The sequence below is a fragment of the Drosophila melanogaster genome, chromosome 3R (assembly GCF_000001215.4).
Source record: "Drosophila melanogaster chromosome 3R".
Lineage (NCBI taxonomy): Eukaryota > Metazoa > Arthropoda > Insecta > Diptera > Drosophilidae > Drosophila > Drosophila melanogaster.
In genome coordinates this window covers 19,302,650-19,326,600 of record NT_033777.3, presented here as the reverse complement: position 1 = coordinate 19,326,600, position 23,951 = coordinate 19,302,650, and the positions used below count along the sequence as shown (strand labels likewise).

Here is a 23,951-nt window from a genome sequence, read left to right as displayed (position 1 = left end):
ATTGATTTGTTTTATTTTAGATATAAAAATAAAAGTAGAATATCTAGAAATAAAAAATCCGAATTTTGAAGATTATTTAGAGACAATCTTGGAAATTTGTACAAATAAACACCCGTCCGGTTGAAGTTAAACAATATAATAAATTCTTATATCAAAATAAACTTGGTAATGTATATTGAAATTTTAAATAGTTTTTAAAATGTGTAAGTTGACTATTTATTCAAAACGGTTTGTTGCATTGCATCTGCTGAAATGCACTAATTTTGCCACGGAACTCGTTTTGAGAGCGAAAGAGAGAAATGAGAGAGCGAGTACGTTTCGTGGTATTTTTTAGTACGATTCGCGGCGGTGAAGGTGAATAGTGTTTTGGTCGTGGACATGAACGGCATTACGTTTTTCAACTCGGCCGCGCGAATAACTCGAAAAAGGCAGCTCCGCAGCCAAGGCATTTTGAAAAACACAAGTCCCCGACTCGAAACGCGACCAAATATTCGGTGTGTGACGCGAACTGCCAATGCAATAGTTCACTTAAGAATTGCAGATTACCGCGACTCTGGGCAGTTCTCATTCGATATTTGAATGTACCAAAAGAAAAGTGCCAGAACCAGAAATCAAAATAAAAGATCTTCTAACAGAATAACAAGAAGTGTTTCCTCCGAAAGATTAAAAAATCGCGAATGATTAAGAATCGCGGCACCGTTAGTTCCCTCTCTCGCTTTTCCCTTTTGCGCTTTTCTGCGTGAAAAGGAGAAGACTCCGCAGTTCGCGAAAAGAGCTTTTATTTCGCGACACTTAAAAATAAACACAGTCGAGGAAATTGCAACAAAAAATGTGGCGCGTGCACGTGTAGCTTGCAACAACGACAACAAGAAAACAACGAAAATGCTAAAAGCGAATTGCAAAACCATGTGCGACAAGTAACCAAAAAAAAAATTCAAAACATAAACACAATAAACAATTTGAGTAGTTGCCGCACACACACACACACACACACAGCCCGTGGATTATTACACTAAAAGCGACACTCAATCCAAAAAATCAGCAACAAAAACATCAATAAACATGCATTGGATTAAATGTTTATTAACAGCATTCATTTGCTTCACAGTCATCGTGCAGGTGAGTTTCAGTCCCAGGAAAAGCGCTCATTTTCCATCCAACAAGTTGTATTTTTTGGCAATTTATTTTCTTTATTTCTACGCGCACGCGTGCACTCACCGCTGAATTTTGCAGCTGGTGTGTTGTGCGCGCATGTGTGTGTGTGGGGCCAAAAGGGAAGAAACGATTGAAGGGTTGCCAGGTTACTAAATATTTTAAAACTTTTGGGGTTCCGTATGATCATCTCAAAATATCTATTTTGAAACCACTCCAACATCGCGTTTGCTTCCAAACTTATTTTTCAAGCTGGTAACCCGAGAACTTTTGGGTAGAAACAGCTGAGTTGATATTTTAAGCGGGTTGGCTTTTAGGGGTGGAAATTGTGGATCGGATCGTATCACCCTTTTCGGAACATGCATACATATTTCATAGAGCAAAACTAGTTTGGAAACATGCGAGGCCAATGCCCAAACAGGTCCATCCCCAAAAAATGGTTTAATTCTAGTACACAGCGGAAAAATATGAGGCATACGTTAGAAGAAATACCTTCAAGATAATTTTTGACATGCAGATCAGTTCAACTTCTTAGAAATCCTACTATGTGTACTAATTGTTCTCCGTGTAAAAACAGAGATGATCCAAGTCTGCCTCAACGTCAAAATTTACCACCAACGGCGTATGCATCCAGAGCAGCAGCAAAAAATGATAAAACTGCTCGATTTCAATATGAGGCTATATAGTAATGCTGTGCTACAAGCCCATGCTAAAAAGTTGATGATGCTGGGCAACATCTGCCGTTTTCGCCGTCATCTCCTCCTCTGTCCCTCCGCTTTGCATGCGCTTTTTACATGCGATTTTTTTCGGTTTACTTTTCGCTCTGCGTAGGTCAACGCGACACATGCTCAGCCTCACTTGCTCTCCCCTCCTTGCGTTGTTTCTCTTCTGTCATGCTTTCATTGATCTTTAACGCCAGCATCCCCTGGTTACACGGATAAAAAAAAGAGTTGTGCAGGGTTTCCAAACAGTGCGATCTCTAGAAAATAACACTAAATATTTTGTTGTTAATGTGTGGGTTAGTTTCAAAGATAAGAAAATATTAAATTATAATAAATCTTGACCATACATAGTATGTGTACATAGTATACATTTCATAGTTCAGAACTATTTAGCTACGAAGAAATTACAACTTAGATCCACAATATTAAGCTGATAGGGAGCTCTTTATTGATAATAGTACCCATTTACTCACCGTGCACCCTGCATGTGCTCCAATCCTCTACCGCTCTCCGCACTTCTTGATTTTCTCCCAACTTTGGCACGTTGCGTGCTTAAACTTCACTCTTCGACCAGCTTCTTTTTGCAGTCTGCTATTTAGTCGCTAATTTTAACAACGTCCCAAAAAAGTGTCTCGACGCCAACCTCCTGGGGTCTTGGGACTGCTGAAAATGCTCCCCGTATGTAGGCAGAAACATCTGCCCAATAATTCTGACTCATTTCCTTACTTACTTACAGGGAAAGGTGGAATAGTTTAATTTGTCATTTAAAATAATATCTCGGGCAATTAGCTTGCCATTAGCAATGCAATTTAATTCAATTTTCTGCCCATTCTATAAGGTATTATTCTCACAATTTCTTGGCCCTTTCTTGTCCCATGCTGCGTTTAAATTTCAATTTAACTATCAAATAACCGTAGTCGCCTTGTTTTCGCATTTATGCAATTTTCATATTAACATTGAGCGTCGAAGAAGTGAGTGAGTGAGCGAGTGAGTGAATGAATGAATGAATGAATGAAGACTGGGACTCGTGGGGGAGCACTCGTAGTCTTCTCGGCTCTGCTCTTTCTTCGCATAACATAATTAATTGCAATTTAGAAGCCAAAGAGGAAGACGACGACTACTCCCACACAATGCGATGGATGATTCACTTGCGCTTGTAACTGTTTCCCAAGCCCGTTGTTAACGGTTGATTATGATGATGAATTTAAATGATTAATAAACAACATGCAGGGTAGGGGCACCAAAGCAAACACCTGTAGGAAAGTCGAGGAAAAGTCGGGGAAAATTATAATAAAAATGCGTGCTTTCATACATTTTTATGTCCCCTTGTGTTGTTTTAACTTCTTCCCTGCTTTTTTTTCTACAACAACTGTCTGTCAGTCAAGGCAAGTTGACGTGGAAATGGCAAAAAATGAAAAGAAACGAAGAACTAACTAACTAGTCGCTTCAAGCCTCAGTGATCGCAGTAAAAATAGGAGTAGTGGCCAGTAAAGAGAAAGAAAACGAGAAACGGAGACAAAGAATGGCTCAAGCAAAAGGTAAACAATGCAACGCACTATTTTCTAACACTTTAACAAGTGTCTGTCTTCCATTTGAGAGGTTGGCAGCTCCAGCTTTCAAGTTCCACCTGGCGAAACCCCCTCGTAGATCCCCCCCACAAGTTTTACCTTTCGGTTATTCAGCCGCTGTGGAGTTCATAGTTGAAGGCAAAGGCAAACAAAAAGCGGAAGGAGAACCATTACCAGTGTACATATGCCAAAGTTATGAGGCGGATTGTGCAAGGTGTAACTGAGCATTCAACATTTTGGAATTACGATAAAAACAGTCGGAAAAGTTAGATCAAAGAGAAATATATTATATATTTTACGTTATTAGAACGAAAGTTATGTTTTTTAAATGCTAATTCATCATATTATCTACTACTTGTCCCTTTAAGAGCTTGCTAATACTAACCGCATACTTGGAGGGACTTTAAAACAGTGTGAGAAACTATAACCAAAATTGGTGTCAAATGGTGGACAAAACTATTGTGGTTTTAACGATTGCACTTTTTGTTTTGTTTTGCTTGTGCTTCCCACCATCTTTAGAGTGTGTGTGAATGTTTGTTTGGTGTTATGCAAATTGATTTGCTTGTTGTTTTGTCTTGCTTTTTTTGTGTTGTATATGTTGTGTCAACTTCTGCGCCTTTGTTTGTGTGTGCGCTTTTCGTTTGTCCCATTTTGTTGTTTATAGTCTAGTTTAGTTTGGCTTTCCACTGGACACGCCCCCCTGCCCGCCGCCTCCCACCTTTCTAACCTTCCTTCCACTCAATGGTTTTTCTCCCTCTTTCTCTTTCCCTTTTTTATTGTATTTCTTTTATTAATTCAGACGCATCGTTTGGCTTGATTGTCTATTAATTCATTTTGCCTGCTTCTTATTCTGTGCTTTTTTGCGCATATTTATGCTCCTCTTCAAAGCGCCGTTGAAAACAAGTTTTTGCTCTGGGAGAGCCTCGCTCTCGTGCTCTCTCTCTCTCTTTGGAGCAGCTGGCAGCTGCAGCTTGTAAGCTTGCACACACACACCAGCAAACACGCGACTCCAATTCACTTTTAAGTCACGCTTTGCTCTTTTTGCGCTCAGCTGACAACAACAACTACCGCTTTAGCTCTCTCTCGCTCTGCGCTAAACTGTTATAGCTTGGGGCCTCTCTCTCTCTCTCTCTTTTGGCGATCTTTCAATATGGCTGCATGCACTGCTCTTCTTCACCTGGCGTTTATTCGCTTACACCTTTTTACTTCTGCTCTCTCGCTCTTCGCCCAAGCGCTCCCCTTCTCACCCTCTCGCGCTGTCTCTTTTCCTCGTTTTAACCATCAATGTTGACCGGCAAAATCGTATGCCGTGGGAAACAATTCGGTTTTACTTGTACATTTTTTCATCGTTTTTCTCCGACGTTGACGTCGACGTCGGCGTCGCTGCCTGTTGCTGCTGCTTCTTTTATTTAAGTTTTTTGTTGTGTGTGTTTCTTTTTGTTTTGCTGCTCTTTTGCGTCCGTTTTGTTTTTGTTGGCTGCTTATTAATACATACACAGGAAAAAGAGTAGATTAAGTATTAGCATGCCTTTGTATAACATTTTGATAGGTGAACTGTTCACTTGTTGTACTTAAATACAAATATTAATTAATCTGTTTAATAAGAAGCTAAAATATTAGAACTTTGATTTTACACTTAAAGTAGTAATACAAATAAAAGTATGGTTATATCAGATCAATATTTCTTTCCGTACAATGTGTTTGCGCCGCGTTCGTTGCCTAAGTCTTTCGTTTGGCCGCTTACATTCGTTGAATGCGCCCTCTCTTTCGCTCCAAATTCCCTTACAATTACAATTGGAAAAGCCTTTGAACAATGTTAGCGCCAGCTTTGGCTCTACTTTTCCGGCTGGGCATACGATTACACCTGTGATTCGACACAGCATCTTTGGACCGCACTTCTGCTTAATTGAGCAATTAAACACCCGTGTTCCTACAAAGGCGAAGAGGAAAACCCACAAAACTTCCCAAGCCACATGTGGAGCACTCGACAATAAATAAGTGAGAAGGAGGGAAGACGGCGGCGACTCACTGCTGTGCTCATGTCTTGTTAACAATTAAATTGTCGTTTTAACAAGCTTCACTTGTTGTGGCTGAAATGTTAATTGCCGAACGAACAGTTATAGAAAACGGAGCAATAACTCCGCAGTGCGCCTATTTTTGGTCATTGGTCGCTTGTCTCGCCCATTTATGGGCCCAGATGATGAAGTCATAATTAAGTTTTAAGTGCCAAGTCCAAAATGAGGTGTAATGTCAATTTCCCTTCGAATTTCCTAGTTGAAGAGGTTTTAAAGAAGTTATTTTTCAACCTTTTAATAACTTTGTTATGAAATATTGTATTTCTACTCAGTGAAACACTGCATATGGCAATTTCAAGCTTTCAATATGCATATCCAAGTAAGTTTCCCTACATGGCCAATTTTAGAAAATCAATTAAAAACACATGCTTGACCCATATAGCTAATTTCCCTCACACCTCGCTCAGCGGCATCGAATTAATTGAGAAATTTATGAGACGACGGCTATCAAACAAATTTGCAAATCCAAATATGCAAATTCTGTCGGCGCTTCAAAACGAAAGTCGAGCGGAAAGCCAAGCCAAGTGGAATTTATTGCAAACCGAATCGGACCGAAGCGGACCCAAACTGAAGAAAACGACCGCTTGCTGAGCATTTGTCATGTGGCGGCCGGGCTTTTTCGGTTCCAGATCGGTTTGGTCGCGGATTCGGATTCGGTTTCAGTTCGGTTCTCGCTTAATATTTCATAAGCCTGTATTCGTTTTGTCCTTTGCATGGGTCTCTGAATGCTGAATGTTTGCCTCTGCTGCTGTTGCCGCTAAAAATTCCTCTGCAATTTCAGTTTTTGTTCAAATACCATGCTGAAAGATTTATCGTCTTGTTGGGAGCTGCATTCTTTGTTCTCCGATTTGTGCCTCTCGTTTTTATTTTTGGTTTCGTGTGTGCCTTAATGAATTGCTTTTTAATTTGATTTGACTAATAAAATACCCCCTTCTTGTGTTGCATCCGTTGCAGGTTCACAGTTCCGGCAGCTTTGAGTTGCGCCTGAAGTACTTCAGCAACGATCACGGGCGGGACAACGAGGGTCGCTGCTGCAGCGGGGAGTCGGACGGAGCGACGGGCAAGTGCCTGGGCAGCTGCAAGACGCGGTTTCGCGTCTGCCTAAAGCACTACCAGGCCACCATCGACACCACCTCCCAGTGCACCTACGGGGACGTGATCACGCCCATTCTCGGCGAGAACTCGGTCAATCTGACCGACGCCCAGCGCTTCCAGAACAAGGGCTTCACGAATCCCATCCAGTTCCCCTTCTCGTTCTCATGGCCGGTAAGTAAAGCACTGGATAATATAAATATAGATTCATGTGGGAAAAATCTGAGCTATAAAAAAAAAAAATAACATATGTAGATAATCAAAAGAAATCAATTCAACTTTAAAAATCATAAAACAGGCTACACATTTACTGTGATTACAGCAGCTATAAAACTAAGGCCTTAGCCACACACTTTTCGCTGTCACTGTTTCCGTATATAAATGGCCTGTGCAGATGGCTTTTATATTTAGATTTGCCCTGCGTCGACGCCAGTCACTCATTCAGTCAGTCAATAAATATTTCCATGTTGTCTTCTTTATACGTTGAGCGTAGTTTTTCGCCAGAAAACTTATTCGTGCGGCATCTTTGCTAATTTGTTTGGGCTTTTTATAGCCCCCGATCGCCTGCGTCTGCTCCCGCGGGAGAACAACTCCCCTGATGCCGCATTCATTTATTTCCGCCGGGCGTCCTTGTCGAGGGTTGTTGGCTGTGGCGCACACGCCGCACCAAACATCTGTCGACTATTAAAAATGCGCTGAAAACGCGTGCGCGAACCGCACCACGGCACACCACCGCTCTATCACCGTCACCACCATATTCAGCACCACCGCCATTGGTGCGATCCAGTGCGATACGATAGTATACTATACTGTACGAACTGGCGAGCGACAATTTCCAGATCGCTGCAACGCAAGGCAACAACCCACCCTTGGGTTGCCGAAGTTTCCGTTACTTTTTGCCCTACACTTTTCCGGTTTGTCTTTTTGGAAAAAAATTATATTAAGTTGAATTTCCCGAAGTCACAGCTTCCATAGAACTAACTCCGAAATCCATTCTTCTTTCTAACAAACTGTCTAAAAAAGTTCTTTATAAAACAGGCAGAAATATTGAAACATACATTTCGAAATAGAATTAATTTCCAACTTAAACTTGCTATAGCTTTTGTATCTCGGATGATGGTGGTGGTTTGAGTTAGGGTTGTTCACTGATCCAGTGAAGTCACCTTTTGGTGATTTACTTTTTAGGACTTTTACCCCTGTTATTTTATAGCCCCTCCTTAAAGCGCACGTGTGCTCAATAAATTGCTGAAATTTTGAAATACCGCCACTGACGCTGAGTCTTTATTCTGTTCAGCTCGACTGGCCAAGAAAAATATGTATCGTGGTTGTGGCCCAGCTCAGCTCAGCTCGGCATGCCGTGCATTTCTTAATTATTATTACGACAGGAGGCTCTACATGATGATGGGTCCACCCTAGAAACGAAGAAGTTACTCAAGCTTCAAAGTATTTATGCCAGTAGCAATAACTGGAGTTTGTAACGTATTTTTGTGTCAGTGCGCCCGCAGTTTCTAAGGGGTGTTTTTACTTCTCTCCCCATATAACATAGTATTCCTCTATCTCGATCCCTCTCCCTCTTTTCCTAGTGTACACTTAGCTATTTCTCTTTGCGTAGACACTTTACTTCCTAATTGTTGAGCGGTCTGCGCATGTGCAGCGTCACTATTATTATCATTACACACATGTATCTTAAGTGTGCAAAGTCATGGTCCGAAAAAGGGGGAGGAAGCTAGGGAAAGGGTGGGGAGGGGGCTATTACCACCGGGCCAGGTAGCGAAAGATGTTTTGGCACGTGAAATGTGTAAGCTGAATACATTTTTAGCGATTAAGCTGCGGGCAGGCATAAATAAACAATTAGCGAACTATGGGCTAGCATAATTAAGTTAAAACGCACGCGCCAAATTGTTGATCTTCGGTATAAGTTAAATATAGTGAAAAGGGAAATTCACGTCGCATTCTATCGTCAATGTTTTTTGGAGTGTTTTTTATTTTTAGACTTTTCAAGAAAATGCTAGACTTTATTTTGGTAAATTGCTTCTTGTGATCTATTTTATCTTTACTGGGGCAAGAACTTCAATCCTTTGTTTTGCCCTCTAAAATTAGTTTGCTGTTTCAATCGGTGCTCCTAGAGCGTTCTAGACTTTATTTCGGTCCGTTTCCGCGCACTTTCAACTTCAAAACATTTCTAGGTCAAACTATAAATTTAATTATAGTATGACTCTGTCTGCTGCCGCTGCTGCACCAACTAATTTAATGTTGCACTTAATTAAAACAACGAAAGACGAGCCACGCATGCCTGACGACACGCCAGAAGATATAGCAACCGATGTTGCATGTAGGGATAGGGGGCTGCCACTCCCCCTTTCCGCCCTTCGCCCGCCCAGCGACTAAAAATAGTCAAGCGATGGCAGGCAGCATTCATGCTCCTCTTGTTCGTATTGAACTTTGCTACTTTTGTCCCCCGTCTGACGGGCTGTACTGTCTTGTCTTGTGCCTTGCGTCTTGCGTCTTCGGTCTTGAGTATTGGGTCTTCGGGCTGTGTCTTCTGAGAGTCAGTCAGTCCCCCTGTGGCTGTTGCTACGTGTCTGGCTACCACTCCTACTCCTGCCGCCGTGCACTTCACCCTATCCAGATATCCCTATGCTACATTCTGTATGCTATATGCTGGATATTGACGTTGATATACAGCACCGACGCACGCGATATTCACTAAGCGGCCGCTGATGCATGTTGCCTCATTTATTTTTGGATGTGGCATACGCCAGTGCAGCGAGTGTCTATAGGTACTCGCAATTTATACGCTATATATGCCCACTAAGGGAAGTGAAATAGAGGGACTTTCCTATAGATTCATACACCAAATATTCGCCAGAACTAAAGAATAGCATCCAACTTGAGATCCTCAACTAAAGCTCCATAAATTGGACTTGTAAAAATTCACATAATAATGGGAAACTTCATTCAGACGAGCGGGGCCAGCACGTAGCCACTGTTGAAAACTTTATTTCTCTGCACAATAAAACCAATAAACCATCGCAGCGCTTCATTTCATTTTAGCCATTCGTTTGTTATTACCTTTCCTGCTCATTTCCCATTGTATGCCGCTGGTTAAAGCCGATCATCTATGTCTGATTTGCTTCCTGTCGTGCCCATATAAATTTTACGTTTATTCGCAGCGACAAAAAGAAGAGATTCGCGCAGAGCGCAATTTCAATGTCTGATTACGACAAGCACACAAAAACCAAATGGCAATGTAATCGTTATGCAATCAATCGGCAACTGTGGCTTATCAACCAAATGAATTCTACATCTCCGGTTGCCCTAGGCCCACGCAAAATCGAAAGTTGGTCGAAAAATTAGTCATTTACAAGCGAATCGAAACGCGGAGCTCCAAACTCGTAGCTCTACGCAAGCCAAGAAAAAACACACACCCATGGAAAACCAAGCGCTGCAGCCAGCAGTAGTAGCAGTAGAGACACCTCTGCAAAAGTTTCAATCGGCTGGTTTTCGCCTTGCTTTGGATTCGGATTTGGATTTTGTGTCATCTCTGCCGGTTTTTCCAGCAGCGCTGCATTTGAAATCAAGTGTGAATTGAGGGCGCTGCCTGCCGGTTGCATTCGAAGTTGCATTTTGCCGATTTGCATTTGAAATGCATTCGCATTGCATTAGATTCGGCGGTCCGGGGAGGCATTCGGGCGTTTGGGGTATCGTGTGGGCGACCAACTTGCCTAGCCGCCTGTCATAATCTCCTTATAATGAGTGCTCACTGTGGGGGCGATGGAGCTCTAGGGAGCTTTCCATTAGCTCGGAATTAGTTATAGTCGATACGATTTGATAAGTGTGGATGGCATTAGTGCCTGTCATTTCCCGTTTAGATTTGAACTTTCTTTAACCATTTCCTTTTCTTCTTTCCGATTTACAGGGTACCTTCTCGCTGATCGTCGAGGCCTGGCATGATACGAACAACAGCGGCAATGCGCGCACCAACAGTAAGTTTAACCTATAATACATATTCAATAACAAAAATCTTTTAGGCTGTGAAATTACTTCCTTGAAACATGGGCAAAAGTTATGAGCTCATCATCCTGCTTCCTGTGATCGAAAGCTGTCAAAAAAAGCGGCAAGCGATCGCACAGACCCGCAACTTGATACCTTGGCAGGCTCTAGCTTTTGCTGCTCTTCGCTCAGTGTAAGATTTCCGGGGTATTGAGTGGTTTTAAATATCCAACCAACCAACCATCCATCCAGCTAAACACACACACACACACACACACACACACACATGGGGGATAATCGAGGGCCAGACTTTGTCGCCTTTTGTTGTCTGCCTGTTTTGGAACGGAAGTGTGCTCGAAGTTGAGGTTTGGCCATCCCTCATTTGCCTGAAATGTGCAATTAAGCTCGGGCTCACGAACTAAACGCTGTACTAGTCCAATGCGATTCCGATTGTAACGATCGAGAGAACCGAGATCGTGTGTAATCCATCTTGGAAACAATGCTACATGAATCTCTGTGTAGTAACTGATTGTCTTCCAGCGATAAGGACCACACAAGGATCCAGCTCTAGTCAGCTCACAAATCCTTGACAAAGCCGAACGATTTTTCTTTCAACAGCCCAAAAAGCAGAATTCCTTAGCTCCGATTTTTAAAAACACTTTTTTGTGGCTGATTTTCCCACACAATTTGATTGAAGTGCGGAGAAGGAGAAGCTACCTGCTTGGGGCTTAGCTACCTGCACTTTCTTTTGCTTTCGAGATTTATGGAGTTTTCATAGGAATTTCTAGCATGTTGTTCTCTTTGTTTTTCGTCTCGCCAGGCCCTTTTTTTTCCTTTTCGATTTTTCTATATATAGCTTGGCCTATTCCTTCAAGGAATTTTAATTGTTTTGCTGGGAGCTCCTTAACCGATTTTCACTCGGCATCCCGCTGTGCCGCCTCAACTACAGGCTAATTTCCGAGGCGGTCCCAGGCTAATAGATCTTTATCGGTACACAAGTATCGCCGAGTCCATCCCCATGAGCACATTTCGAACTCCCCAACTCCGCCGGCAATTGCAATTTCAATTTCTGCACACCGAGATTTCCTAGTCTCGCCGCCTGTCAAGGATTAATTTCATTATTTAAAAGTATGCAACTTAGTTTCATTTTCCTCCTTTTTTTTTTCTTGCGCTGAATGACGATCTCCCGCATACTTGGACTTGCATAGCGAGTTTACGCCGCAGCATTTTGCCAACGAGTTTAGCTCTTTTTTTGTTATATTCATTTAACATAAATTACATATAGCAGCGGGCGGAGGAGGGGTGGTGCAACGCACATGGCGACCTTTTCGCCAGGTTTTCGCCCAGAGCCGGAGGCCAACTTAAATGGCCAAGAGCCAAAGGAACCGGACCTGCTGGGCAAAGGAATCTGAAACTGAAGTTCGAAGGCTGAGGCACTGGGAGAAAACTGCAAACTTGATACTGACCGTACTAAGAATATTTATTTATTTCTGGCCTAATAACTTAATGACAAACGTAATTAGAATTAGTAATTAGAAGTAAATCCTTTGTGAATCCACTTTGTTTTTAATCGGTTAGCATCAATATGATGGCACTTTTCGTACTGTGTAAGTGGCTTTGCAAGGTGATTCTCTGGCCTCTTGGCTTGATGCGTTCAGAAATCTTTCAACTCATGGTTTTCGAGATTTTCGCCGCACTGTGGCAGCCTCTTCGGCTTCCTCACCTATCCCTACCTACCAATTAATCTCTGCCAATGCCAAAGTTGTTAGTTGCACGTTGTTGTGGCCGCTGCTCTCTGCTCTCCTGGTTCGATGTTGTTAAAATGGTTATCTTTTAATTTTAACTCATTGGATCAAGAAGCGGCAGCCCGGCAACAAGAGCCCAACTTCTCTTTTCGACTTGGCTTCCTTCGATCTTTTCTGGCTGGTCCGTCTGTCTGTGTGTCTGACTGTCTGCCACAAAACTTGTCGTTGTTGTATTCGTTTTTGTTGTCGTCGTGTGTCTTGATAAAATGGTATTTTCGAAAAAATTCCTCAAGTCCAAGTCAGCGATACTTGGGGAGGCGGATGCTGCAAATACAAAAAAAAAAAGTATTGGGGAGGAGGGAGTCAGAGTCAAGTTTGGATTTCTTGTTGCAAATTTGTTGCACACAAATTTCACTCATTTGTTGAGCGCAGCAAATGGGTTGACAAAGCGGTTGCAAAAGTGGCTTAGAAATAAGCAACGTTTGTGCCAAATAGTTTTCCATTTCAGATATTTCTCTAAGTTTTACTTTTTGTGCCTAATTATCTTCCATGAGAAATTTCCACTTTTCCGCGATCGTCAGCTAGTTTGGCTTTTCCACAGATAATTATGAAAATTCAACTTTTCACAAAATTCGCTTGCTATATATTATTGCACGTTTTTTGCAAACTGGCCAAACTGGCCAGAAATTGTGCGTCTCTTGCCGGCTTGTCTAATAACCTGTCATGCCACAAATCCATGCGCTTTATCGCACTGCCGAAGCTAACGTGTGTGTCGGTGTTGCAAATGTAAATAAAACCACAAAGTACAATTCGAATTTTTTTCCTTGTTTTTTATTTATTTATTTATTTTTTTTTTTTTGGATTTTGTTTTTGGGAATGCTGTTGGCTGGTGCGATTTTTGCATTGAATGCTTTTCCATGTTGTCGGCCCCGTTCGTCGGCAGGTGAAGTACACACAAGCACACACGAGTTTTTGGCCAAAAAAAAAAAAAAATGCAATTGCCAACCGCTAAGCCAACAGCTAGTGGCTCGAGCAACGGGCCAAGAATTCTTGTTGCCGCATTTGAGTTGTGCATATTTTTGGTAATTAATTAGTGAGTTTTTGGAGTTGCCGAATTTTTTATTTCATATTTTTATTGGTCAACCAGTTGGGTCGCTTGTCAATGGTTTCGCTCCATATGTGAGTCTGTGCAAAATATATAGCTTTGACAATATGGCTACACATATACATATTTGGGCCACAATTTTTGGTCGGTTGCTCAATAGTCAAAATACTTAATTGAAAAGTGAGACAGTTTCCTTTCCATTATCGCTATTAGCTTCACTTTCTCTGCTCTAATTTTCCAGGCGCTATTAAAATGGGGGCCTTCTCGGTTTTGCTTTGTTCTTAGACTTTTTAGTTTCGAACAATAAATTCCAGACGGATTAGCGCTGGATTTTCCAACTAAAAACTTGGCTATGGCTTGGCTTAGGATTCAGCTTTAACTTCAGCTTGTCTGCATGCAATTCGAATAGTCATGCACCTGCAATTTACTTTATAGACCATGGCATAATGTGGCTGCACATGTATCTGTATCTGCATCGCTGCCAGAGTATCTGCATCTGTGTAAATGTGCCTGTAGATAGGCGACGCACACAAACGAGTTGCCAGTTGCCTTACCAGCCACAGCGACAGCCATCCCAAATCCAAAGTCGAGACCGGTCGGCGAACAGCTGAAAAATGCCTCGACGAGCTTGGCTGGCGGTCGGTCTGATGCCTGCTGCCTTCTTTTATTTTTTCTTACTTACTTTTTGTATCTTAGCCATGCCCCGTGTCTGGCTGCCAGTTTGTGTGTGCCTCTCTCATCGCCAAATACCAAGTACTGCACTCCGTGCCCTGGCCAAACTGCATACCTCGGCTTGAGCACTTGACTCTGTGACAAGCAATTGCATTTCGGGTGTTTCAAGTTGCTTCGCTTCGCTTCGCCTTGCCTTGCCTTGCCACGTTTGATTTCGATTTTTGGTTTTTCCATTTCCCATTTACTGCATTCCAAACAGAGATTTTTCAATCTTTCTGTCTCTGCCCCAAGCGCCATCTCATCGGATCATCTTTAACCCAATTAATCTTCATTAGTCTATCGCCGGGCTCGTCGGCTTGTTCTCACACACTTATCATGGTCTCGATCTAATCGCCGTCTTTTTCACTTGCAGAGCTCCTCATCCAGCGACTCTTGGTGCAGCAGGTACTGGAAGTGTCCTCCGAATGGAAGACGAACAAGTCGGAATCGCAGTACACGTCGCTGGAGTACGATTTCCGTGTCACCTGCGATCTCAACTACTACGGATCCGGCTGTGCCAAGTTCTGCCGGCCCCGCGACGATTCATTTGGACACTCGACTTGCTCGGAGACGGGCGAAATTATCTGTTTGACCGGATGGCAGGGCGATTACTGTCACATACGTAAGTAGAAAATGGTTTTTAAATACGCAATACTCTGCGTGGGAGGGGTTGTCTTAAAGAAGAAGGTTAAATAGCAAAGGGTACTTTTTGTAAACTGGGAATATATCTAGAATAGCTGGTTTACGTTTCAATAGATATAGAATTTTCCGACTAACTAGAGTTCTTTGTAAGCCTTTCTCCCCTATGATTATTTCGTGATTGGTTGAAACATTTACAAAGCATAAGCTCAGCCTTAGCTAACCACACGGATCAATAGCCTCCATCGCCATCGGTACTCCCATAAGCATTCTTTACGCCAAAAACACTTGGCCCGCTCTGTTTGTTGTTGCTTCTGCCGATCTCCCAATTCAAGTGGCTCAAAACCTAAGTTTTTGTGTTTTTTTTTTTTTTTTGCCTGCCAGCTCTCATTATTATTGAAAATCACTTGCTTGTCAAATCAAATGAGATGATTGTACACAATGCCCAAAAATAAAGAAAATCGAATGCTGCTTGCTGGCCCAACGAATTAAAGTATAATTATTTTCGAGTGCGTACCGGCGATGAATTGACAAAAATGAAACTAAAAATTTGAATACTGAAAATGGCCATCAAGTGGGGAGGAAGAAATCAAAGTCAAACAAATAAATTAAAAATCAATGAAGTTCGGGAAACGAAAAGCAAAATGCAAGATATTGGAGAAAAGTCATTTGTCATTGGAAGAACAAAACGTCTAACGAACTGCCGAGAGCAGGAATTCGGGCAGCTCTTTGTAGTTTGTTTGGTAGTCGATCGTTGTTAGCTACCTTTGCTTTACCAACATTTTAAACTGTGAATCAGAGCAGACACACCATGCCACACCATGCCACACCATGCCCCTGATGATGATGGTGGTGATGATGATGAGGAGCAGGGCATACAAAAATCTTCCCACGCCAAGTGCAAGGGCCCAGGTTTTTGGACCAAAAAGGTGTGGTGCCGGTGTATCTGTATCTGTATCTGTGTCTGTATCGGTGCTGTATCTGTATCTGTGTCTGCGTAAGGGGTCCACTCGCACAGATACAGATACAGATGACGATCAAGGTTTGAGTTTGAGCTCGGGTTGGTTTGCTTCACCGCCGTCGTCGTCGTCGTCTGCATGCCGAGCATTTCTGAGGACCCGAGAAGAAGGGTCGACCCAAGAACAAACTTCCTTTAGGGCTGTTGTGGCAACGTCTGATTACACCTTAAATGTCGTAGTCTCCTGAAGACGCTTCTTCGCCTCGATTCTTCCCCCTTCTTGCCCCGTTTCTTTCCGTTCCTTTCCGTTCCTTCAGTTTTCGTTTTGTTTTTTTTTTTTTATTTGCTGCCTTTTTTCGGGCCAGATAATTTTTGTGTCCTGCTGCCGGTTTAGCAAGTTGCCAGCGGAAGAGGCAGCTGCTCCTGCTTGCTATATTTTATTTTCAACTTAAATGCGCAGAAATGAGCTTAAATTAAGGCACACACTCGCACACATGTGCGAAAATTATTTTCCAGCAGCAGGAGCAGCAAATAAAGCAGCAAATAAAAAGGCAAAACGTGCAGGCTGCAAAAACAAAACATGCGAAACCGAGTAAATTGGCCCAAAAGGTTATTTCTTCTGGCTCCTTCATCCCCCTCTGTCTTTCTTTGGGCCAAGTGCGTATATGAATGAAGTTAATTTCAAGGAAATGAGCTATTTCGGCTAAAGTTAATGAATGACAGGCAGCTGGCTGGTCGGTCAGTGGGTGCTAAAAAGAAACATATGCTAGATGTTTTTCAAGAAGAGTTTCGAGAACCCTTTGGCCAGAAGTGAAAGTAAGTGCAAGATTCGGATATATATATCATTCGATTAGCGCGAATTATCTGTGCCCTGGGGCGTGTGAACTTCTTTTTCACTTTCAGGAAAATCTATTTCTAGCCCGACTTCGTCTTCTGCGGGCGATGGTAATAAAAATCATTGGCAATTGCCAATATTACGCTTTTTATCCATAGCTATATATATATGTATATATTAAAAGGGGGCAGGAGCATGAAGCCTCTTCTACGTTGAGAGAACACGTTTTTGTGATTTTCTAGCAATTTTCCCGATGCCGCCGCCGCTTGCTTCTGAATGAAACTCACTCGGTTTAAAGAGGAGCATCATCATCATCATCGGCGGCTCCTTCCACGTTCTGGGCTCCTTTTGGCATTGCCTTTTTTAGTTTTGTTCACGACTTTTACCCCTTCTCTAGGCCCTTGTGGCAACTCCCCAACTTCCTGCTGCCGCTGCTGCTGATGCTGCTGCCGCCGTTGCTTCTCTTGCCGGCCGAAACATGTTTGCCACATTCTTCGGAGAGATCCCAGCTCCAGCTCCAGCTCCATCTCCAACTGCAGCTCCAACTCCAGCCCAGCTTCCAATCGAAGTTTTCGTCGAACCTTTTGAGCTTGGGAATCTGTTTTCTGTTTTGGGCCACGGCCTCCGCCTCAGCTGCTCAGGCTGCTGCTGCTGCTGCTTCTTCTTCTCCTGGCCATGGGATTATTTCATTTTGTGTGTTTCCTTTTTGGCCTTAGAAACAAGTTATTCCTGCTTGGCTTAAAGCACTCACACACTGCCGATTGCCGAGAGTTTGAGAGCCACTGGCCATGATTCATTTTTTATGGGTTTTCTTCTTCATTTTTTTTTTTTAGTTTTTTTGTTTAGCTTAGTCTGTGCTAAAACTTTTTAAACGTTTTCCTATTGTTTAGCGAGCGGCTTTTGTTTTATTTCCCAGAGACATCTTTTATGTTTTTCATTGCCAGACGCGTGAAAAAGAAAGTTTTTTCGGCACTTCTGCTTCGGAATTGCCTCAATTTGATGGATCTCGATGTCTGTGAGTGGGTTGAGCAGTTCGTTGTCGAGTGGGTGTCCCCTGGGTTTGGGCTTGGAATTGGGATTGTGTTGTTGTTTTTTTTTTCTCGAACAGGTGGGGAGTCCATTTCAAAGGCATTTAAATTTTTGGGAAAGTGTTTTGCCCCCACCACTGCAACCACCACCACCAGCACCCCTATAGTTTACATTTCAATTAATTTATATTTAAATTTCACCTTTTTTATTTGCAGCCAAATGCGCCAAAGGCTGTGAACATGGACATTGCGACAAGCCCAATCAATGCGTGTAAGTATTTTATTTGATCGTATTTATTTGATTAGGCCTTTTGTGAACATATCAGGAAATAGCTCGTTAAGTTTAGTTTGCTGCTTGTAGATAGCTTATGAAAATATTTACCAAATCGTCTTTCAAACTTCTAGAATTATGTTAATTAAGCCAACTGTTGCCAACTGCAACTAACGGGTTAGTTTGCCTTCAATTTAATGATGATTTCTGTCCTCCTTGTGTTTGCACGTTTTATTTGCTTGTGTTTGTTCTCTGCTTGGTTTTTTACTTGCCCACCACCCAGTGAAAAACAACGAGGAAAATCGCAACAACTATCATGATGGGGCACACCTTTTCAATGTAATGCTGAATGTTTGACTGCTACCGTGAGCTTTGCGAAAAGGGCAGAAAACACTTTGCTGCTCTTTTATTTTATTTTTTATTATTTTCTTTGTTTTTTGTTCTTCGTTTTTGTTTGGATTTTAATGCACGTTTTTTTATTTGCTCGTTTGTTCGTTCGGCGACCGCAGAAATTCTTTCTGTTTGGCGCGATGTCATTTGATTTGGCTGGGGTTTTGCATTACAATTTTGAAGCGAAGTAAAATCCAGCAGGCCAAATTGAATTACAAGTACCGAAGTTTTTCCCACATTTCTGCCCATCAAGGTGTAAGCGAACACTTTTGACGACGCTCGCAAATATTTGCAGATATTAGCAGCATACAATTTCAACAAAAAAAGAAACAGCTGCACGAGAACACAAAGTTCAATACTGCCAGCCAGCCAGACATTACGTTTTTTACATAACTCGTTTGCTATATATTTTGTTTTGTATTATGAAAATAGGTTTGTGCCGATGCTGGCACTCCAAGAGCGATCTGCCAAATTGATTTTCAAACGTCGATCGTAGAGGATGTTGCTCATTACTTTGGCATTATGTTGGCCAATAAACCTCTCACTGCCAGGCGGAAATCAAACATTTTGTGGTCCGCCGATAATTGTGCCAAATAAAAAGGAGCACCAAAATCAACACATCATTGTGTGGCTTGGAGTAGTAGTAAAGTAAAGTGATTGGTGGAACTGTTTTGTGAATCGAATTGTTAGCTGGAAACCGCAGATACGCCCGGGTATGCGTGCCACTTAGCCAGGTTGTTTGATGGTGGGAATATTTTAATAATTCTAAGCGCATACAGCACACATTTGCTAGTTGGCAACGCGACGCTTGCTTGTTTTTTTTTTTCGACATTTCTTTGTGTACACACTGGCTGACGCATATCAATTACTACTTGTCTCCCAGTCAGTCAGTCTGTCTGCTTGTCTTTCTGTCTGTTACTTGTCTCTCCGATCCGAACCGAACTCGAACTCCGGCACTTCCACCCACTGCCACTCCGCCCGCCGGTTTCAACAGGTTAGCTGTCTTGGTTTGAATTATTAACTATTGAAATCTTTGTGGGTGAAGGCTTTTTAGCCATACAGTTTTAGCCAACAGTTGCATCTGGCAATGCGTGCTCGTGCGTGCCTGCCTGCCTGCGTTATTTGTTGTTGCAGAGGAAACACTTTTTTCTTTTGGCTTGAAATCAATTTATGATCGTGAGAAATGCAAAAATTTTGTGACTCCCTCGAAGCTCTCTGCTCTGCCCCCTTTCTCTTCTTCATTTTCAAGTGTGCGGATATGACTTCTTACAGAGACATTCGTTTTACTTCAATTGCGAACGAGACTTTTTCAAGTTGACAAGCCTTCTTCCTTTCCCTGTCTCTCTTCATCTTTTTGCTCTTTTCTTGCCCATCTTCTGCGTTTTTCGACTGCAATCAAGCGTGGCATGCAAACAAGTGTACGGTGGGGCAGGGAGCGGGATGCAGGGATGCGTGGAACAGGTGATGGAGCACCGGTCTTCCGTCCTATTCGCTCGCATTTCAAAAGTCAAAAGTAAGCCAGCGCCCGCGGCGCTTCAATAAACAGAGTCAAAGATCTTTAAGTGCATTTGTGCAGTTTTTAGAGAATGGAATGAAATTAGCGATACCCAATTTTTATTTTTAGATATGATTCACATAAAGGCATGGGCACACTTCAGTCCTTAATATAATTTCAAATTCACCTACGGTCACACTAACCACCCGCTGTTACCTTCATTTATTTACAGTTGCCAACTGGGCTGGAAGGGAGCCTTGTGCAACGAGTGCGTTCTGGAACCGAACTGCATCCATGGCACCTGCAACAAACCCTGGACTTGCATCTGCAACGAGGGTTGGGGAGGCTTGTACTGCAACCAGGATCTGAACTACTGCACCAACCACAGACCCTGCAAGAATGGCGGAACCTGCTTCAACACCGGCGAGGGATTGTACACATGCAAATGCGCTCCAGGATACAGTGGTGATGATTGCGAAAATGAGATCTACTCCTGCGATGCCGATGTCAATCCCTGCCAGAATGGTGGTACCTGCATCGATGAGCCGCACACAAAAACCGGCTACAAGTGTCATTGCGCCAACGGCTGGAGCGGAAAGATGTGCGAGGAGAAAGTGCTCACGTGTTCGGACAAACCCTGTCATCAGGGAATCTGCCGCAACGTTCGTCCTGGTTTGGGAAGCAAGGGTCAGGGCTACCAGTGCGAATGTCCCATTGGCTACAGCGGACCCAACTGCGATCTCCAGCTGGACAACTGCAGTCCGAATCCCTGCATTAACGGTGGAAGCTGTCAGCCGAGCGGAAAGTGTATTTGCCCAGCGGGATTTTCGGGAACGAGATGCGAGACCAACATTGACGATTGTCTTGGCCACCAGTGCGAGAACGGAGGCACCTGCATAGATATGGTCAACCAATATCGCTGCCAATGCGTTCCCGGTTTCCATGGCACCCACTGTAGTAGCAAAGTTGACTTGTGCCTCATCAGACCGTGTGCCAATGGAGGAACCTGCTTGAATCTCAACAACGATTACCAGTGCACCTGTCGTGCGGGATTTACTGGCAAGGATTGCTCCGTGGACATCGATGAGTGCAGCAGTGGACCCTGTCATAACGGCGGCACCTGCATGAACCGTGTCAATTCGTTCGAATGCGTGTGTGCCAATGGTTTCAGGGGCAAGCAGTGCGATGAGGAGTCCTACGATTCGGTGACCTTCGATGCCCACCAATATGGAGCAACCACACAAGCGAGAGCCGATGGTTTGACCAATGCCCAGGTAGTCCTAATTGCTGTTTTCTCCGTTGCGATGCCTTTGGTGGCGGTTATTGCGGCGTGCGTGGTCTTCTGCATGAAGCGCAAGCGTAAGCGTGCTCAGGAAAAGGACGACGCGGAGGCCAGGAAGCAGAACGAACAGAATGCGGTGGCCACAATGCATCACAATGGCAGTGGGGTGGGTGTAGCTTTGGCTTCAGCCTCTCTGGGCGGCAAAACTGGCAGCAACAGCGGTCTCACCTTCGATGGCGGCAACCCGAATATCATCAAAAACACCTGGGACAAGTCGGTCAACAACATTTGTGCCTCAGCAGCAGCAGCGGCGGCGGCGGCAGCAGCGGCGGACGAGTGTCTCATGTACGGCGGATATGTGGCCTCGGTGGCGGATAACAACAATGCCAACTCAGACTTTTGTGTGGCTCCGCTACAAAGAGCCAAGTCGCAAAAGCAACTCAACACCGATCCCACGCTCATGCACCGCGGTTCGCCGGCAGGCAGCTCAGCCAAGGGAGCGTCTGGCGGAGGACCGGGAGCGGCGGAGGGCAAGAGGATCTCTGTTTTAGGCGAGGGTTCCTACTGTAGCCAGCGTTGGCCCTCGTTGGCGGCGGCGGGAGTGGCCGGAGCCTGTTCATCCCAACTAATGGCTGCAGCTTCGGTAGCGGGCAGCGGAGCGGGGACGGCGCAACAGCAGCGATCCGTGGTCTGCGGCACTCCGCATATGTAACTCCAAAAATCCGGAAGGGCTCCTGGGAAATCCGGAGAAATCCGCATGGAGGAGCTGACAGCACACACACAAAGAAAAGACTGGGTTGGGTTCAAAATGTGAGAGAGACGCCAAAATGTTGTTGTTGATTGAAGCAGTTTAGTCGTCACGAAAAATGAAAAATCTGTAACAGGCATAACTCGTAAACTCCCTAAAAAATTTGTATAGTAATTAGCAAAGCTGTGACCCAGCCGTTTCGATCGATTGAGACATCATTGTATCCAGCAGGAACATTTTTATAGATTTTACAAAATGCAATCTTAGGAATTATTCAATTGAAAACTATACACTTGAAATATACATTTTAAAAAATACTGAAAATTCTTAAAAAAAAAAAAAAAGCAAATGAAACACTCGATCGAAACCGCAAATGGGAAACTGACCTTGCACCCTTGATTATTCCAATGGACTGACCTAAGCCTAAAGTTGTATACCATATAAAGTCAACCAATCAAAATTGAAAACCTTTTGTTTATGACAACCTCATATCGCTCAAAGGAAAAATGACTTGACCAATTGCTTACTAGAATTTAGACCAAGACCAAGAACCACTGGACGACAGAGTCGAAGAGACGACTCTCCATACGTTTTGACGTTTTGCATGTTACTGAAAAATCTGCTTCAATTTAATCTATTTTTCATTTAGTTCGATATAAATTGTAAATATTAATGCTAGCCGTAGCCAACGCGTATGTGTAAACTAATGACAAAACGATTGAAAGAAACCTCCTCATTGACGCCGCCCGAGATGTCGGTGCTTTTCTAAGGCAAGGCAGTTGGCTGAATCGGGCGATTTGTATATAGTACTCATAGGTCACATCGATATACGAAATGGATAAGAGAAAAAGATGAAAAGCCACACAAAAAAACTACATAAATTGACACTATCTCGACTATTTAGTTTCTAACTATGTATATGTAAATGTAGTAAACGAAGACACTAAACTTAACTCGACTCTAGCTTAATGTTAATTTAAATACCCTACACAAACAAACAAACAAACAAACAAACATGCGAAGACAAGCAAAACATTTAGTGATTCTATTTTAAGTACTTCTAATTTACCCTACACCCAATTATTTTTTTCGATTTTTAAACTTATTATTTTAAATTTTATTTTTTAAATTTGTCCATCTACAAACCCTATTATATTTTTTTTGGCCTATTCCGATTTGGAGCATTTATCAGCGATGAAGTCAATAATATTTGTAGTTAGCGCCTAACTGTAAACGAAATGTATTGAATTTATAAATTGTAAGATACAGATACAATCAACTGTCATGAAAACTCAAAAACTGAATTGGAAAAAAAAGAACAAAAAATTATAAGCAAAAAGTGAATGAAATATACAAACAATATACACACTACTAAAGAACAAATGAAAATTCGTGTTTTTCAAAGTCTCCAAATAGTCTTATTATTATAATCTTTTGTTAGTAAAGCATAAAAGGTTTATACAATTTAATTTTGATCTCAAAACCGAAGACAACCAGACCTTGTGCAGCACGAAGACGCAAAAACTGTTTGCGAAATTCCAAAATGTCAAAATTAAATCAATAAAACTACACTAAAATTGCAAATGGTTCCTCGTTAGTGTAAAGAAATGAAAACTAGTTGTAAAAGTGCTAGAAACAAACTGTGCAGCTAATTATCTGATAAATCCTACGCAGTATATATTTTTATATGTTTGCTCCACAGCTCTCTCATCCAATTTTGTACATAAAGTTCTCCGATATAAGCTTTTACAGCCTATAGCCACACACACATATATTTTTTATAAATATCTAATTTTTAAATAGTCGTTTTTAGTAATTTATATTTTTATTGCATATAAAAAGCCGAACAAGGAAACAAAAAAATTAGACAAACACACTCAAGAGAAAATTGTAAAAAGTTGATACGACCTTAGAAAGCAAATATTTATACCAGAAGAAACAAAAATGAAAAAACCCATAAAAATAGTAGTTACTTGCATACAATTGTAATTTAGTGTTGTACTTACGATTTAGTCTAAACAATTTTATGAAATTTTTTAGCAATTAAAGAAAAAATGAATTAAACAAAAAAAAACCAAGCAAGCAAAAAGCCACAAAAAAAAACGAGCAAAAAAAAATGCAAAGGAAAAAATATGAAAAAAA

General features: G+C 42.4%; 1 protein-coding gene across 3 annotated transcripts; it reads left to right on the top strand.

Moving 5' to 3' along the window:
• Positions 1-383: 383 nt before the first annotated feature.
• On the top strand, positions 384-23,870 carry Delta. 3 transcript variants are annotated; one of them, NM_057916.4, is made up of 6 exons: positions 384-1,119; positions 6,472-6,783; positions 10,529-10,595; positions 14,537-14,785; positions 17,840-17,894; positions 20,012-23,870. In NM_057916.4, the coding sequence occupies exons 1-6, from the start codon at positions 1,063-1,065 to the stop codon at positions 21,771-21,773; spliced, it is 2,502 nt and encodes an 833-aa protein (NP_477264.1). In that variant the 5' UTR covers positions 384-1,062; the 3' UTR covers positions 21,774-23,870. The 3 variants fall into 3 exon arrangements, with proteins under 3 accessions (NP_477264.1, NP_001247193.1, NP_732412.1); NM_001260264.2 differs by having other exon boundaries at positions 20,012-23,173; NM_169853.3 differs by having other exon boundaries at positions 20,012-22,138.
• Positions 23,871-23,951: the final 81 nt, after the last annotated feature.